Consider the following 16,043-nt stretch of genomic DNA (forward strand, 5'->3'; position numbering starts at 1 on the left):
GCGCTGGAATGTGTCTGTTTATTGTTATATCATATTGTTCCAAGTGCTCTGCACACAGTAAAAGCTCAATAATTGACTGACTGACTAGATTAAAGTTAATCAGTTTGGACACAGTCCATGTACCACGTGGGGCTCACGATCAATCCCCATTTTACAGCTGAGAAAACAGAGGCACAGAGAAGTTGTGACTTGCCCACGGTCAAAAAACAGACAAGTGGCAGGGCTGGGATCAGAAGCCGGGTCCTCTTGATGTCCAGGCCTGTGCCCTATCCAGTGGGCCATGCTGATTGTCTTAGTTCTGCCCTAGTTCTACCCTAAACAGCATAGCTAGTCCTATAATGTCAAAAAAACAAATACAGACTGCCAAAAGTGAAAGTACAAGGGTGATGTTAGCAATGAGTCACATGTATCTTCTGCTGTCAGGGCTGGGCATGAATTTAGCCTGAATGACTGCATTGTTACATATTTTAAGGGCTAAATTCTTCAGTAACTTTACCCTTTTCAGGGATTGCCCCTAGGTTCCCAAATGATTTTTGCAGCAATACTACAAAAGGGAAAAAGCTTCCAGTTCACCACGAATTAAGCCCATTACGGGCAGGGAAAATGGTCCGCTAGTTCTGTTTTACTGTGTTCCCAGTGCCTAATACAGTGCTCCACACATAAGTACTCAAAAAATACCGTCGATTGACCGATTGATGGAATTAGAGTGATTCTACTGTTGGAAAGACTGATCTTTTGGTTCCAGCAGATGACTTTATAGTCTGAATGAAAAAAAGAGCGAACAATGCCCTGCTTCCATGTCACATAGCATACGTGTGTGTGTGTGTTTGTGTGTACACACACACTATACAGTTGGGCAGAATCATGGTCATACTGGCTGCTGATTGACTAGTCAGAAGCCCTTACAGCACTAATCAGAAGAGAGGAGGTTTGCGGGAGGACGAGACAACAGTAGCAAAAATAGGCTACAAATTGCCACTTCCTGACCAACCCATCCCCCCCTTGTTTTTAATGGTACTGGTTACGCACTTACTATATGCCAGGCACTATTCTAAGTGCTGGGGCAGATACAAAGAATCAGATTGGACATAGTCCCTGTCCCCCATGGGGCCCCCATTCTCAGTCCCCATTTTACAGATGAGGTAACTCAAGTGCTGGGTAGCGACTTGCCCAAGATCAGACAGCAGACAAGTGGTGGAACCGGGATTAGAAACCAGGTCCTTCTGACCCTCTGGCCTGTACTTCTCTAACCCTTCTAAAGCTGGGTGTATTTTCTGTCTTGCCTCTTGAGCTCCTGGCTCGTCTAATGCATTTAGAGCATAATGTCGTTCGTGTAGAATATTTTATCCTTTCCTTGCTGCTTCGTTTCCATTTGCCTTGAAGGGAATGGAAAGTGTGACATGTTCAAGTCCTGGGTAACTCCAAAGAATCGGTTTCGCTTCTGTTTTTTTGAACAACTGCATCAAGAATGTTGGTGTCATTTTTTTCCAGTGGTTATTCCAATAATAGGCAATAGGGATTTCCCACAGCAACAGCAAAGGAGAGCAGCTAATTTATTTCAGTTGCCATGTTTTTTGGAGTGACCTCCCCAAAACCCTCTCAAAGCTTAGATGAACTGGGGTGTGGTTCTGTGGACAAAGAAATACCATGTTTAGTGACTGTAGTCCGGACTGAAATGGCTCTCCAGATTGAAGCTGGAGTTTTTAATGAACAGGGTGTATGGTGGCTGAAAACCATTTTCCTGCCTTATTTTTGGAGCTGCTCCGCTCTAGAGGTTGGCTTGGATTTTCGCAGGGGAACATCCTGGGAGAAGTCCTAGAGAAGTACAAAGGTTTTTGTTGAATTAGAGCAAAAATTAGTTTGGTTTTTTGAAGATAAAACTTCCACAGGCAATTATTTTACAGAAGGTAAAACATATGTTGCTCCATAAGAACCTCGGAAATTCATATTTTGACACTGTCAGGCATGTTGGTACTTCCAGATTGAGTAACACTTACACATTTCCTTTTGAAAGTGCAAAATTTGTTAAAAAGACTTGTCATGCATTAATTTTGCCATTCTCCAATGATGCAAATGTGTGCCAAATAATTTTTGCTCTCAGAAGATGCGGTATTAAAATTTCAAGCATTTGAGATGTTTCAGCATACTTATCTGAATTGTTCCAGCTATATTGCAGTAGTTGCTATTCATGTTATTCTCTCAGGACATTTTCAATCGACTAGTTCGTTATGACTCTGTTGAATTGTTCTCTCCCAAGCGCCTAGTACAGTGCTCTGCAAATAGTAAACACTCTACAAATACCATTGATGGATTGATTGTTTGATCTAGTGTTACTTCTGAGACTTTTTATTTGGGATGGAATATGGAATTCTCTTTTCATGTTAGTAATCAGGCAAGTTCTAGTTTGTTGTGATCTTTTCATCTGGATGTGTGTCTACTGAATTGCAGAGCATGAAACTTCTTCAGTTGAAACTTCTGCAGTAGGAAGTGGTAACGTATGTCTGTCAATTTGTGCTATAAACAGGGCTCCAGTACCCACTTCCTGTTCTCAGAGTAGCCGAACAAAAGAACACTTGAATTTTTCTAGTTCATTTTACTCAGTTTGGAAAAAGATAATTTTATAAAATGTCTCAATGTGGTGTTGTCATTCTTGTTCAGAATATCCTTGCTGACCAGGTCATCCCTCTCCAAGAAAATCCTTCCCGTTACCTATTGTGCTATATAAATAAAGCTAAAATTAGTCCAAATGGTATAATCTTTAAATGATCATTCTGAAAAATAGTGCTTGGTGACAGAATATCTTGTAAATTTTTAGGTTAGTCCGTTTTCACCCAAAAACCCATTGGACTCTTTCAGTGATAGGACTGGATATAGATATGGTCTTTGCTTAGTGTTTACAGCCCAAGAGTTTCTTGCTCTGTGAAGAGAACACATTGCTTTGAACAAACTGCAATATATTTTTACCAAAGAATGGTCACTTAGTACTTATCAACTGCTAATTTGTAAAACCTTCCTTTTAAAATTGTCTAATTCTACCAGAGTTCAGTTATTTGCTTCATGTGTTTTTCAACTCATAATCCAGCATCTAAGAAGAAATTTCAACTAATAAATGAATTGTAACTTCTGTGCAGCATAGCCACATTTTTCAGTGAGTGCAAAATCAATTTGATCTTTATAATGAGTATAAGACCTTTTGACAAAGAAGTGATATGGATTTGATGCATATCGCATTTGCAACTTTGACAACTCAACTGGAATCCTTTCTCATACTCTCTACCAATAATTGGAAGGGGCAGAGAAGAGATAATGCTAACTGATCCTCTGGACTCCTTTTGGGCAAGGAATGTATTTACCGACTCTTTATATCATACTCTCCCAAGCGCTTAGTACAGTGCTCTGCACACAGTGAGCTGTCAATCAGAGCAAAGGATACAGGAGGCAGTGTAAAGACAGTGGCTTAGTGTAAAGAGCACGGGCTTGGGAGCCAAAGGACGTGGGTTCTAATCCTGGCTCCACCACATCCCTGCTTTGTGACCTTGGGTAAGTCACTTAACTTCTCTGTGCCTCAGTTCCCCCATCTGCAAAATTGGTATTCGGTACCTGTTCTCCCTCCTGTTTAGACTTGGACCCCTTTTGGGGACGTGATTATCTTGTATCTACTTCACTGCTGAGTACATTGTTTGGGACATTGAAAGCACCTAACAAGGACCACAGTTATTATTAGAGTGGAACAAAAGGACTCTGAATAGCCAGGAAGGCCAAGAAGTGGTCCCTGAAGGGCTGAAAAGCCCAATAAATAAGAGGGGACAAACTGGAGTGAGGAAAAAAACGGATTGGGCTCCAGAGAAGAACATGAGCTAAGATCTTAAGTTACCGTCAAACTCTTGGTGGGTTTTCAGCTAGTTGAGTAATTTAAATCTTGAGCGAGAAAATGAATGTGACATGTTAGAGCCGCATAAGTAGTAGTTTATTCATGGAAAACTGGATTCATGACAAACGTGACAGTGCTTCCTAAACTCCAGAAAGTAGGTCCCTCTCTGAGCCCCATGAGGAAACCAAATCCAGGAGGCCTTCCTTGGAAAACTCCCAGGAATCCCATGGGACGGGGAGGAGACGAGCAACAGAGGTCCCAATTCACCCCAGCTTCTTCAGCGTAAGGATCGATCAGTCATATTTATTTCCGTGTGCAGAGCATTGTACTAAACGCTTGGGAAAGTACCATAGAATAGGTAGATATTTTCCCTGCCCACAAGTTTACGGTGTAAAGGTTTGTTAATATTTCTGGGAGGACAAGTTCTGTTAAAGACAGGAGCCAGCCGGACTTCCAAGTGCCCGAGCTTAACCACTGAATGAGTTGTAATCGTTTTTGATATTTGCTAAGCACTCACTGTGTGCCAAACACTGTTCTAAATGCTGGGGAGAAGATCAGTCATGTAGATGGTAAACTCGGTGTGGCCAGGGAATGTGTCTGTTTATTGTATTGTACTCTCCCAAGCGCTTAGTACAGTGCTGTGCACAGAGCACTCAGTAAATACGACTGAATGAGAAGCAGCATGGCATATAGAGAAGCAGCGTGGCTCAGTGGAAAGAGCCCGGGCTTTGGAGTCAGACGTCATGCGTTCGAATTCCGACTCCACCACAAGTCTGCTGTGTGACCTTGGGCAAGTCACTTAACTTCTCTGAGCCTCAGTTCCCTCATCTGTAAAAATGGGGATTAAGACTGTGAGCCCCACGTGGGCAACTTGATCACATTGTATCCCCCCCAGCACTTAGAACAGTGCTTTGCACATAGTAAGCGCTCAACAAATGCCATCATTATTATTATTATTATATAGAGCACAGGCCTGGTAGTCAGGTCATGGGTTCTAATCCCGGCTGTGCCACTTGTCTGCTGTGTGACCCTGGACAAGTCACTCCATTTCTCTGGGCCTCAGTTACCTCAGCTATAAAATGGGATTGAGACTGTGAGTCCCATGTGGGACAGGGACTGTGTCTAACCCAATTTGCTTGTATACACCCCAGCGCTTAGTACAGTGCCTGGTGTACAATAAGTACTCAACCAAAACCACAGTTATTATTATTATTGATAATAATTGGTTGCTATTGATTAATAAGAGAAGCAGCGTGGCTCAGTGGAAAGAGCCCGGGCTTTGGAGTCAGAGGTCATGGGTTCATATCCCGACTCCACCAAGTGTCAGCTGTGTGACTTTGGGCAAGTCACTTCACTTCTCTGTGCCTCAGTTACCTCCTCTGTAAAATGGGGATTAAGACGGTGAGCCCCCAGTGGGACAACCTTTTCTCTATATGCTGCCAACTTGTACTTCCCAAGCGCTTAGTACAGTGCTCTGCACACAGTAAGCGCTCAATAAATACGATTGATGATGATGACAACCTGATCACCTTGTAACCTCCCCAGCGCTTAGAACAGTGCTTTGCACATAGTAAGCGCTTAATAAATGCCATCACCATAGTAATGTTAATTCTAATAATAATTGAATGAATACAAGTCAGCCCGTGGGACACTGCCCCTGTCTCACATGGGGCTCGAAGTCCAAGTAGGAGGGAAAACAGGCTTCTTCAAGCCTGGAAGTGGTTGACATGGGCATTTGTAGAAATGCCCACACCACGGGCTTGTTTTCACGTTGGCCATAATCTGGGTGGTTCATTCTCTTGCCCAGGTCTTGGCCTTCCACTTTGCCTTGCCTGATAAGGAAGCAGAGCACCAGGTGCTTATGTTGGCCCACTCTTTCCCTCCATGTGCTTCCAAAGAAGGCTTATTTCAGCCCAAATCCTCCTGAGAAGGGGTGGGAGTGGCTCAGGCCAGGGTGGCTCTGGGGGATTTTGGACATCTCACAGGTCACCACCTTTGCCAGGACCCTGGGGAGATAGGGCAGGTAGGCCCTGAGTCCCTTGGGGGTTTGGCTGAGGGGTTCTGCCTGGTGCCGATTTGTTTTTTTTTTGCCCATCCACTAAGGATTTGCAACTTTACTTTTTGGAGCCCTGCTGGAGCAATAGTAGGAGCAAGACAGATGTATGCATGGGAAGTCTCACTTTGTTAAACAGATCAGTACCCGCTGCAAACCCTGTTCTGTTGTTCGTGGTATTTGGAATTAGGTTGGACACGGTCCTTGTCCCGCATCAGTACCCGCTGCAAACCCTGTTCTGTTGTTCATGGTATTTGGAATTAGGTTGGACACGGTCCTGGTCCCGCATCGGGCTCACAGTCTTATTCCCCGTTTTACAGATAAGGAAACTGAGCCACAGAGGAAGCGGGGTGATTTGTCCAAGATCACACAGCAGACACGTGGCAGAGCTGGGATTAGAACCCAGCTCTGCCTCTTTGAGCACTAGGAGAAAGCGCAGAAAGACGCTGGTAGCCTCTCTTAGCCCCCTATCTTGCCTGACCTTCCCCATCTGGATTCCCAAGATTGCGAGGGTCACACCCCTCCTCCTGCCAGCTCAGCAGCCCTGCCTTCGGGCTCCCAGACTGGCAGCAGGGTCAATCAATCAATCATCAATCGTATTTATTGAGCGCTTACTGTGTGCAGAGCACTGTACTAAGCGCTTGGGAAGTACAAGTTGGCAACATATAGAGACAGTCCCTACCCACCAGTGGGCTCACGGGTGTGGAGGGTGGGAAGGGAGCCGAAGTAGAATTTGAAATGCACTCCGGCCATCTTGCAGATGTGCCGACCTCAGAGTCCCAAGGGCGGCTCTGAGGTGGAACTAATGAGCTAGCAGTTGTTCGACTAATCAGAGAAGCAGCTTGCCCTAGTGGGAGCAGCATTGGCCTAGAAGTCAGAGGACCTGAGTTCTAATCCTGGCACCACCACTTGCCTGCTGTGGGTTACCTCAGGCAGGGAAGGTAACTTCTCTGTGCCTCAGTTCCCTCATTTGGAAAATGGGGATTAAGACTGTGAGCCCCATGTGGGATGGGGACTGTGTCCATCCTGATTCATTCAGTCATATTTATTGTGCGCTTACAGTGTGCAAAGCGCTGTACTAAGCGCTTGGAAGAATATAATGTAACAACAAATGGACACATTACCACCCACAATCCTGATTAGCCTGTATCTAGCCCAGTGTTTAGTAAAGTGCCTGGAACATAGTACGGGCTTAACAAATATCATAAAAAAAATCCCAGCCTTTAAGCATTAGCTGAAAGGCAGGCTTGCTCCATATAGATTTAAGCCTAAATAAGATTTTTCCCAAGGAAAACCGATTTAAAAAAATAACCTGCCTTGGGCAGATTTAGTCAGTGTGAGGTGAATCTCCTGAAGCAAAGGAATTTGTCTGATTTGGTTCTAGAAAGAAGCGAGAATTTTGAAATCCGCAGATGATTTTGATTTCTTTTTAAAGCTTACCCCACCACTTGGAGAATCAGGCTGTAAAGAAGGAATAATAATAATAATTCCAATTATGGGATTATGTGCCAAGCACTGTTTTAAGCTCTGGGGAAGATACAGGGTAAGCTGGTTGTCCCATGTGGGGCTCACAGTCTTAATCCCCATTTTACAAATGAGGTAACTGGGGCCCAGAGAAGTTAAGTGGCTTGCCCAAGGTCACACAACAGGCAAGTGTAAGAGCTGGGATTAGAACCCACAGCCTCTGGGTCCCCAGAAACCACGTCTATGATCCCATGGGCCCCAAATTCTACAGAGGTCAAGAGAACTAAGCCCTTGAGAGAATACGGTTCAACAGAGCTGGTAGACACATTCCCTGACCACCATCTGGCTACCATCATCTAGACTATAAACTAGTTGTGGTCAGGGGACGTGTCTATTGTTGTACTGTAGTCTCTCAAGTACTTAGTAATAATAATAATAATGGCATTTTATTAAGCACTTACTATGTGCAAAGCACTGTTCTAAGTGCTGAGGAGGTTACAAGGTGATCAGGTTGTCCCACGTGGGGCTCACAGTCTTAATCCCCATTTTACAGATGAGGTAACTGAGGCACAGAGAAGTGAAGTGACTTGCCCAAAGTCACACAGCTGACAATTGGCAGAGCCGGGGTTTGAACCCATGACCTCTGACTCCAAAGCCCGGGCTCTTTTCCACTGAGCCACGCTGCTTCTCTAGTACAGTGCTGTGCACACAGTAAGTGCTCAATAAATGTGATTGAATGAATGAACCAGCAGAAACTGGCATTTCTTCTGTTTTAAGGTCGTTGCGGGCAGGGAACTACCAACTCTATTACATTGTACTCTCCCAAACGCATAGTACAGTGCTCCGCACACAGTAAGCACTTAAATGTGATTGATTTGGCTGATTTTTTTAGGATCTACAGGGTTAATAGTCTGTCCATCATCAGTGAGTCTGAGGTTTTGGGGGCAGAAGAGGTGATGCCTGGGTCCCATTTTCTGATCCTGGCTTGGGGCCTGGAAGTTCCCAAGACTCCACTCCTGGGTTGTTAATAATAATATTATTATTACTATTATGGTGTTTGTTTAGCGCTTACTGTGTTCCAGGCACTGTACTAAGCGCTGGGGTGGATACAAGCAAATCAGCTTGGACAGTACCTGTCCCACATGGGGCTCACAGGCTTAATACCCATTTTACAGATGAGGGAACTGAGACCCAGAGAAGTGAAGTGGCTTGCTCAAGGTTACGTAGCAGACAAGCGGGTTAGGAGATGTGACCCAGGCGTCCCTTGGGACTCTGGCCAGGAGTGGACAAAAAAATTGAAGTGTCAGGGCAGTACCATGGCCCACTTGAAGTCCTGGATGTTTCCCTTTGCTTTTTTTTTTTAATGGTATTTATTAAGCTCTTACTCTGTGCCAGACACTGTACCAAAATTCATGATTGACTATTAAGTTAGTGTCGTGAAGCAACATTTTAGGCATTGCTTGTGAAGAGGATATGTCTTTGAAATTAAATAGAAGAACAGTAATTTGCCTTTTCATCTATTGGTTCCTCAAATAGTAGATAACCTCAGTAAAATAAAGAAGTTTGTGTACAAGTGGATTGTGTATTTCCATATTGACACTGTTCTCAAACTAATTGTATTGTACCTAACATAAGATAAGGCTAGGTATTTGTGTCATTATTCCTGTTTAAATAAGTTTCCCATTAACTCACCCCAAGAATAGGATTTTCTCACCACACAACTGCCCCAGAGCATCTTTGAACTTGCGAAACATTTATTAGCCCTTTCTGGCCTTCCGCCTGCCTTAGTGTTGGTGCACCTGAAGAAGTACAGTAATAATGCTGTGGAACAAAATTTCATGTTTTTCTTACAGGTATACTTTTGCAGAGAATGATTCTTTTTTGTCCCCAGTCTGATGTTCTGTTTTGTTTTTAATAAACTCAGTACCTTTGGTATTTATTGAGCACTTAAGGGGAGCCCTGCATTTAGAAAAGTACAGTGGAGCAGCTGGCATGTTCCCCACCCTCAAGCAGCTTACCAGGTAGTGGGGGAGAGAAACAAAATATTTACAAGTAGAAAGAGCACACATCAGATAATATCAGGTGGCTTTTGACAAAAGCATGTAAATGCTAGGTATCAAAGGACACTACTATAAAACGTAATAATTAAACATTGAAAATCTTTGAATAGGTGTTTGGATGAAAAGACAGTTAAGCATCACCGACAATGGTAGGACTTCTTCCAATAACAAACAACTGAACTTCCAACACCCAGGAGAAAAGTAGACCATGAGCAAGGTTTAAAAAGCCGTTTATATGTTAGCTAGTTGGAAGAGACCCATGCAAATGTCAGAGTATTTCCTGCAGCCCTATCCATTCATTCATTTATTCAGTCGTATTTATTGAGCTCTTACTGTTTGCAAAGCTCTGTACTAAAGCGCTTTGGGGAGTACAATATGACAACAATCAAACATATTACTGCCCACAATGAGCTCAGTCTGGGTTGAGGATGGAGGGGAGACAGACAATATAATAAACAAACAAATAAATAACAGAGATATACATATTCAATCATTCAATCGTATTTATTGGGTGCTTACTGTGTGCGGAGCACTGTACTAAGCGCTTGGAAAGTACAGTTTGGCAACATAGACAATCCTTACCCAACAACAGGCTCACATATGTGCTTTGGGGATGGGAGGCAAGATGAATGAATGAATACCAGTGCTTAGTACAGTACTTGCTGCAGTTAGTAAAGGGCCTGGTACATAGTAAGCGCTTAACAAATACGACAATTATTATTATTATTATTATTATTATTATCATTACATAGCACTTAGCAAGAACCGTAATTATCATCAGTAATATAATTTAGAAGGGACTTAAGGTATGTAACCCTCATTTTACAGATGATGAAACTGAAGCACAGAGAAGTTAAGTGACTTGCCCATGGTCACGCAGAGGGATTAGAACGCAGGTCCTGGTCACACTGCTGCCTCTTTCCGTGGCTGTTCCTCTTTCCATGGCTGTTCTTTCTGCGTGTCTTCTGCTCTAGCCCCATAAGGATAGTTCTGCACTGAATTTCCTTCATGCTGCCAGCCAGTCTGAAGGCAGGCTATTTGGATAAATTGAAATGGAATTACCACTTTAGAAGAGTCTATTATGCCTGGTCATACTTGGTGGATATTACATCCTGCAAATTACGAGAGAGAGAAATAAAAGTCGATGGAAGGAGAATTCAGAATGTAGTAGGTCAAAATGGGAAGGAAAATTTTAGGTAAAATGAATTTAAGCAAGTGGGTTTTTTTTTGGTAGTGATCAAATATTAACGTGAAACTATAGAAAGGGTAGGCTATCATCTGGGGGTCCCAGGGTGTCACTTAGTACGTTACTGCTCAAATGCCTGGAAACCATGGTGGAACTAGGACAGATTGGAAGGGTTAGAGGAAGGGCTGTACTTTAAACCCTTGGCGTAGTGGAAAGAACACAGGCCTTGGAGTCATAGGACCTGGGTTCTAATCCCAACTCTTGTCAATTGCTTGCTGTGTGACCTTGGCAAAGTGACTTAATTTCTCTTGGGCTCATCTGTAAAATGTGGATTAAATCCTACTTCCTCCTACTTAGACTATGAGCCCCACGTGGGACAGGAACTCTATCCACCCTGATAAGCTTCTATCAACCCCAGCGCTTAGAACAGTGCTTGGCATATAGTAAGCGCATGACAAATACCATAAAAAAAAGAGTAAGAGCCTGATTCCTCCTGGGGGAAATGCACATTGGGTCTTCTCCCCACCCTCCAGGTCATCGCCCTTCGGCTGTGAGTCATCTTGAAATGTTGAAGTTCTCTGCAGGGTAGCAAAAATTCTTCTCCTCAGCATGAGTTAAACCATTCAGGGAACACATACCACTCATTCCCTCTCTCAATCCAAAACATTTTCCAGCGCGTTGGAGAATCTTAAATTCAATGGAAATCTTTGTTCTTTTCCTAATATGTTCAAAAACTTGACATATCTATTTTTTTCTTTCTGACAGGAATTGATTTTAAAATCAGAACGATAGAGCTAGACGGAAAGAAAATCAAGCTCCAAATATGGTAAGATGTTACAAAAGCCCAATGCTAGAACTTCTTCATCGGAACAGTGTGATTTAAATCATGTAAATGATGGTGTCTTAAAAGGGCAGAACCATCTGAATTGCAGCAGAGGTATAGTGTAGCGGGATGAGTTAGGTATCAAATAGGCATTTTGGCAGAGAGCTTCCCAGCTGTTGCCCCATTTTATCTCGTGCCAAGAGCCAGCTCGTAGCAGGTCCACAAGAGGGGATTGGATTAGGGCAATATCTTTGATTTCATGATTTTTTTTAGGAAAGAGTACTTCACATTTTAATAAACCAGGTAATGAAGGGGCATGAGAGTGACACGTGGAAGAGGAAAGCATTGTCACGTGGAAGAAGAAAGTGTTTCTGGCACTCCCACAAGAATAGAGAAATGAGGAAATCTTTTTTTGACCAGAAAAATATTTTCCCCAATATCTCCCATATTTTATGTGTGTCTTTGGCTAGGGGATTCCCGGGAGATTTTGTCAAGCCACAGTTGGTGTTTCTTGAAAGTAAAAATGGCATTGACTATGGAGAAGTCCTTTTCCTAGTGCTGGTCTATGCCTGTTTTGGGGGTAAGGGCTGTCAAAATTCACAGAAATCTGGATAGGCAAGGAAGAGAGCAAAAAGGAGAAGTAACATTTTAGTTTCTCCTTTAGATTTTGTTAGAGCCCCCCAATAATAAGTGTGGTGTTTAAGTGCTGTGTACATGCTGTGCACTGAGTAGGTGCAGTATGATCATATTGAACCCAGCCTCTGTCCCACATGGGACTCATAGTCTAAAAGGGAGGGAAAACAGGTATTGAATTCCTGTTTTACAGAGGAGGAAACTGAGGCACAGAGAAGTCAAGTGGGTTGTCCAAGATTACACAGCAAAGAAGTGGTAGAGCTGGGATTAGAACCCAGATCTCCTGATTCCACTGCCCCATGATTTTTCCACTAGGCCATGCTGCTTCTCAAATGATTCTGTAGTAGTGGCAACATGGCTGGTCCATTTCCAATTCTGAGTTATCTGCTCGGCTACAGGCCCCAGTTGAAGCAGAAGAGGACCATTAGAACAGTTGCTCTGTGTTTCATGGAACTCTTCATTTTAGTATTTTCTAAAAGTTGGGGAGAGAGAATTCCTCACTTACGTTGGAATGATACTGACTTTGGGAGTAGGAAACCCAAATGCAGTAGTCCTCTGGGAAACTGTTGGTGAGCTTCTAATTGTTGAGTAGAGATGAGTGGATACAGCTATTCAGCTGCTTTCCTGCCAAGTTTTCCAGCAACTCCCTTTTTTTCTCAACGATATGACACCTCCCTCCCCACAATAGGAACTAAATCTGTTAAAGCTTCTCCAGTCTCCAGAGTACTATTTCCCTGTTTTCCCCTCTGTTGACAGATTTGTATTTTTTTTTCATTTTCTCCTTGTCTGAACTTTTTCTGTGCCAAAAAAGATAAAATTTCTAATTTCTGTAGCTCCTATTCACATTTCTCATGGGCTGTGTCTTTGCTTTAACTGGATTTCCAAAAGGTTCCAGCAAGTGCTATCTGTTATGGGGGTTGGGTTCGATAGAGGGACAAAAGGGTCAGTGGCAGAAAGAACCACAACTTTGATACAGCAGATGAGTAAATGTCACACTGTAAATCCTAAGAGGGCAGACGTTCCTTCCCCCATGCTGTAAATTAGTGGGGCTGGGACTAAGGAAAAGCCCTCTTGGTAGGGAAGGGAAGGTTTCTGGAACCATCAACAGCCACCGCTTCCTCACTCTCTCACTGGGCAAAGCATGTTAAAAAACAAAGAGGATTAGGGCAAAAATACAGACACTGGAAAAAGAGGAGGAGCCAGGCCAATGGGGAAGGAATAATAATAATAACTGTGGTATTAAGCGCTTACTATGTGCCAAGCAGTATCCTAAGCACTGGGGTGGATGCAAGCAAATTGGGTTGGACTCAATCCCTGTCCCTCTTGGGGCTCACAGTCTTAATCCCCATTTCACAGATGAGGTAACTGAGGTACAGAGAAGTGAAGTGACTTTCCCAAGGCCACAATGCAGACAAGTGGTAGAGCTGGGATTAGAACTCATGATCTTGTGACTCGCAAGCCCATGCTTGATCCACTATGCAGTGCTGCTTCCCTGAAGGAAGAGAAGGAAGGCAGCGGGCACCATGAACCTTACTGCGCAAGCGCTTAGTACAGTGCTGTGCACAAGTTAGCACTCAATAAATACGATTGAATGAACGCCCAGATGATCAGTATAGTGCTAAAGATAGCCTTAGGGAGAACACTGATTGAAACTGCCCCAAAGCTGTGGGAATGCCTAGGCCAGGCCTTAATGGCAAGCTTTGCTAATTTTCAGGAACAGTACCGGCAGATTTTATCTCCGGTTCTTAGACCGGTAAGGGATCCAGCCTCGGGACTTCGATTTTGCTAATTTTCAGAAACAGTACCGGCAGATTTCTTTCCAAGTCTATGGTCGATAAGGAATCCAGCGCTTCAGTCTTCGCTTCACAACTGACTATACGCTTAAACCAACAATTAAAAGCAAACTTAGGTATTTGGAAGTTGTTTATGCTTATTGTTGACTTTCGATGCCCTGAGGATTTGGGGGGCACTCCAGCCAGCCGGTTTAATAATGGGCTCCATTGCTTCAAAAGCTCCTTCTGCAGAATTACCTCCAAGCACTCCAGTGAGCAGTTTGCACAGTAGTAAGTCCAGCTTGATTGATTGTTTTGCATAGAAGTCAGACTTTCAGTCAAGTGAAGCAATTGTCTTTCATTAAATCCCAGTAAAATGGATTATAACAGTGCCGCTGGGAGTCGGAACATTTAAATCCATTATTCCCGCCCACGTGCTTTGGCCCTAACATTTCAGGCCAATTTCCTGCAGTGTTCAGATATATTCCTGTTGCTTCTTAGTTCAGAGAGATCAAGATTTTTTTACCAAAACCTGTGTGATTTCCTGTCAGGTCTTTATGCCCAGCACTACCTACTGACTATAAAAGCTATACAGACTCTACTGGTTTCTTTACTTCACTCTTCTGGAAACATTAAACTCCTGGAATAGCCTTATGTAATGCACTGTACCTGCTAGTTCACTTCTAAAGACTAAAATCACTGCCTTCTTTGTTTCAAATTTCAGGGACACGGCAGGCCAGGAAAGGTTCCGAACAATCACAACAGCCTACTACAGAGGAGCCATGGTGAGTGTGTTTTAGGAGTCAGTAACTATTCAAGTGAAAGTAAAGCATTAATTTGTCAAAATTATAGGATTCAAGATGTGATTCCCAACTGTGGTTCTAGGGAAAAAAAAAAAGAACCAGCCTTCTTGATTAAAGAAGGAAATTAGAAATTCAGGAGGTTTTTCTCTTTCTGAGCGCTGTGCGTTATTTTGAATCATTATAAGCTGTTTTAGGACCCTACCTCAAATTCCATATGTAAAGTATTTCATGTTGTCATACCCACTGGGGCATTAAAAAAGTGGGTGTTCATTGTGCTGTTGACTTGAGGAGGAAGAAGCATTCCTCTGACTTTTCACTCCCGACTTGATATTTCTTCTGCCACTTCCCCCTCATCCCTCACCAGCCATAAATCAATCAGTCGTATTTATTGAGCACTTACTATGTGCACTAAGTGCTTGGGAGTGTACACTATAACAACAAACAGATACAGTCCTGCCCACAGTGAGCTCACAGCCATAAGAGTACTTGTCCCCTCCTTCATACTTTTTCATTCATTCATTCATTCAATCGTATTTATTGAGCGCTTACTGTGTGCAGAGCACTGTACTAAGCACTTGGGAAGTACAAGTCGGCAACATATAGAGATGGTCCCTACCCAACAACGGGCTCACATTCTAGAAAGGGTAGACAGACAACAAAACAAGACATGTAGACATGTGTCAAAACCGTTCGAATAAATAGAATTATAGCTATGTGCACATCATTAATAAAATAGAGTAGTAAATATGTACAAGTAGAATAAATAGAGGAATAAATATGCCGTGGGGAGGGGAAGGAGGTAGGGCAGAGGAGGGGCGATGGGGAGGAGGAGAGGAAAAAGGGGGCTCAGTCTGGGAAGGCCCCCTGGAGGAGGTGAGCTCTCAGTAGGGCTTTGAAGGGAGGAAGAGAGCTAGCTTGGCGGATGTGTGGAGGGGGGACATTCCAGGCCAGGGGAAGGATGTGGGTTGGGGGTTAACGGTGGGACAGGCGAGAACGAGGCACAGTGAGGAGGTTAGCAGCAGAGGAGCAGAGGGTGCAGGCTGGGCTTAGAAGGAGAAAAGGGAGGTGAGGTAGGAGGGGGCGAAGTGATGGAGAGCTTTGAACTTGGAATTGGAATACTTCCAGCATTCCCTTTCTGGTGTCTTAACTCCTGGCCCTTCTCTTAACTAGCTGCCTGCTGGAATTCGAGCTGGTAACTGGGGTGATTTTTGGTTTCAGTGAATGGCAGGCCAGAAGGAGATGGGTCTTCCCATCTGACCTGGTCTGCCTGCCACCTCTGAGGCTAGGCTGTCAGACAGGGAGGCCGAGGAGCCAATGCAGCGGCCGGGGCTTCTGGCCTCACTTCTGACATTAGCTTTGCTTGAACTTAAATGGTCAA

General features: G+C 43.6%; 1 protein-coding gene across 1 annotated transcript in view; it reads left to right on the forward strand.

The window, feature by feature from the left end:
* Positions 1-16,043, forward strand: part of RAB8B (RAB8B, member RAS oncogene family) — an 88,363-nt gene that overhangs the window by 48,000 nt on the left and 24,320 nt on the right. The window contains exons 2-3 of the mRNA XM_038746438.1: positions 11,400-11,460; positions 14,587-14,647. Coding sequence (XP_038602366.1) covers positions 11,400-11,460; positions 14,587-14,647 — 122 coding nt within the window. The remainder of the gene's footprint in view (positions 1-11,399; positions 11,461-14,586; positions 14,648-16,043) is intronic.

This window comes from Tachyglossus aculeatus, chromosome 5 (genome assembly GCF_015852505.1).
Source record: "Tachyglossus aculeatus isolate mTacAcu1 chromosome 5, mTacAcu1.pri, whole genome shotgun sequence".
NCBI lineage: Eukaryota > Metazoa > Chordata > Mammalia > Monotremata > Tachyglossidae > Tachyglossus > Tachyglossus aculeatus.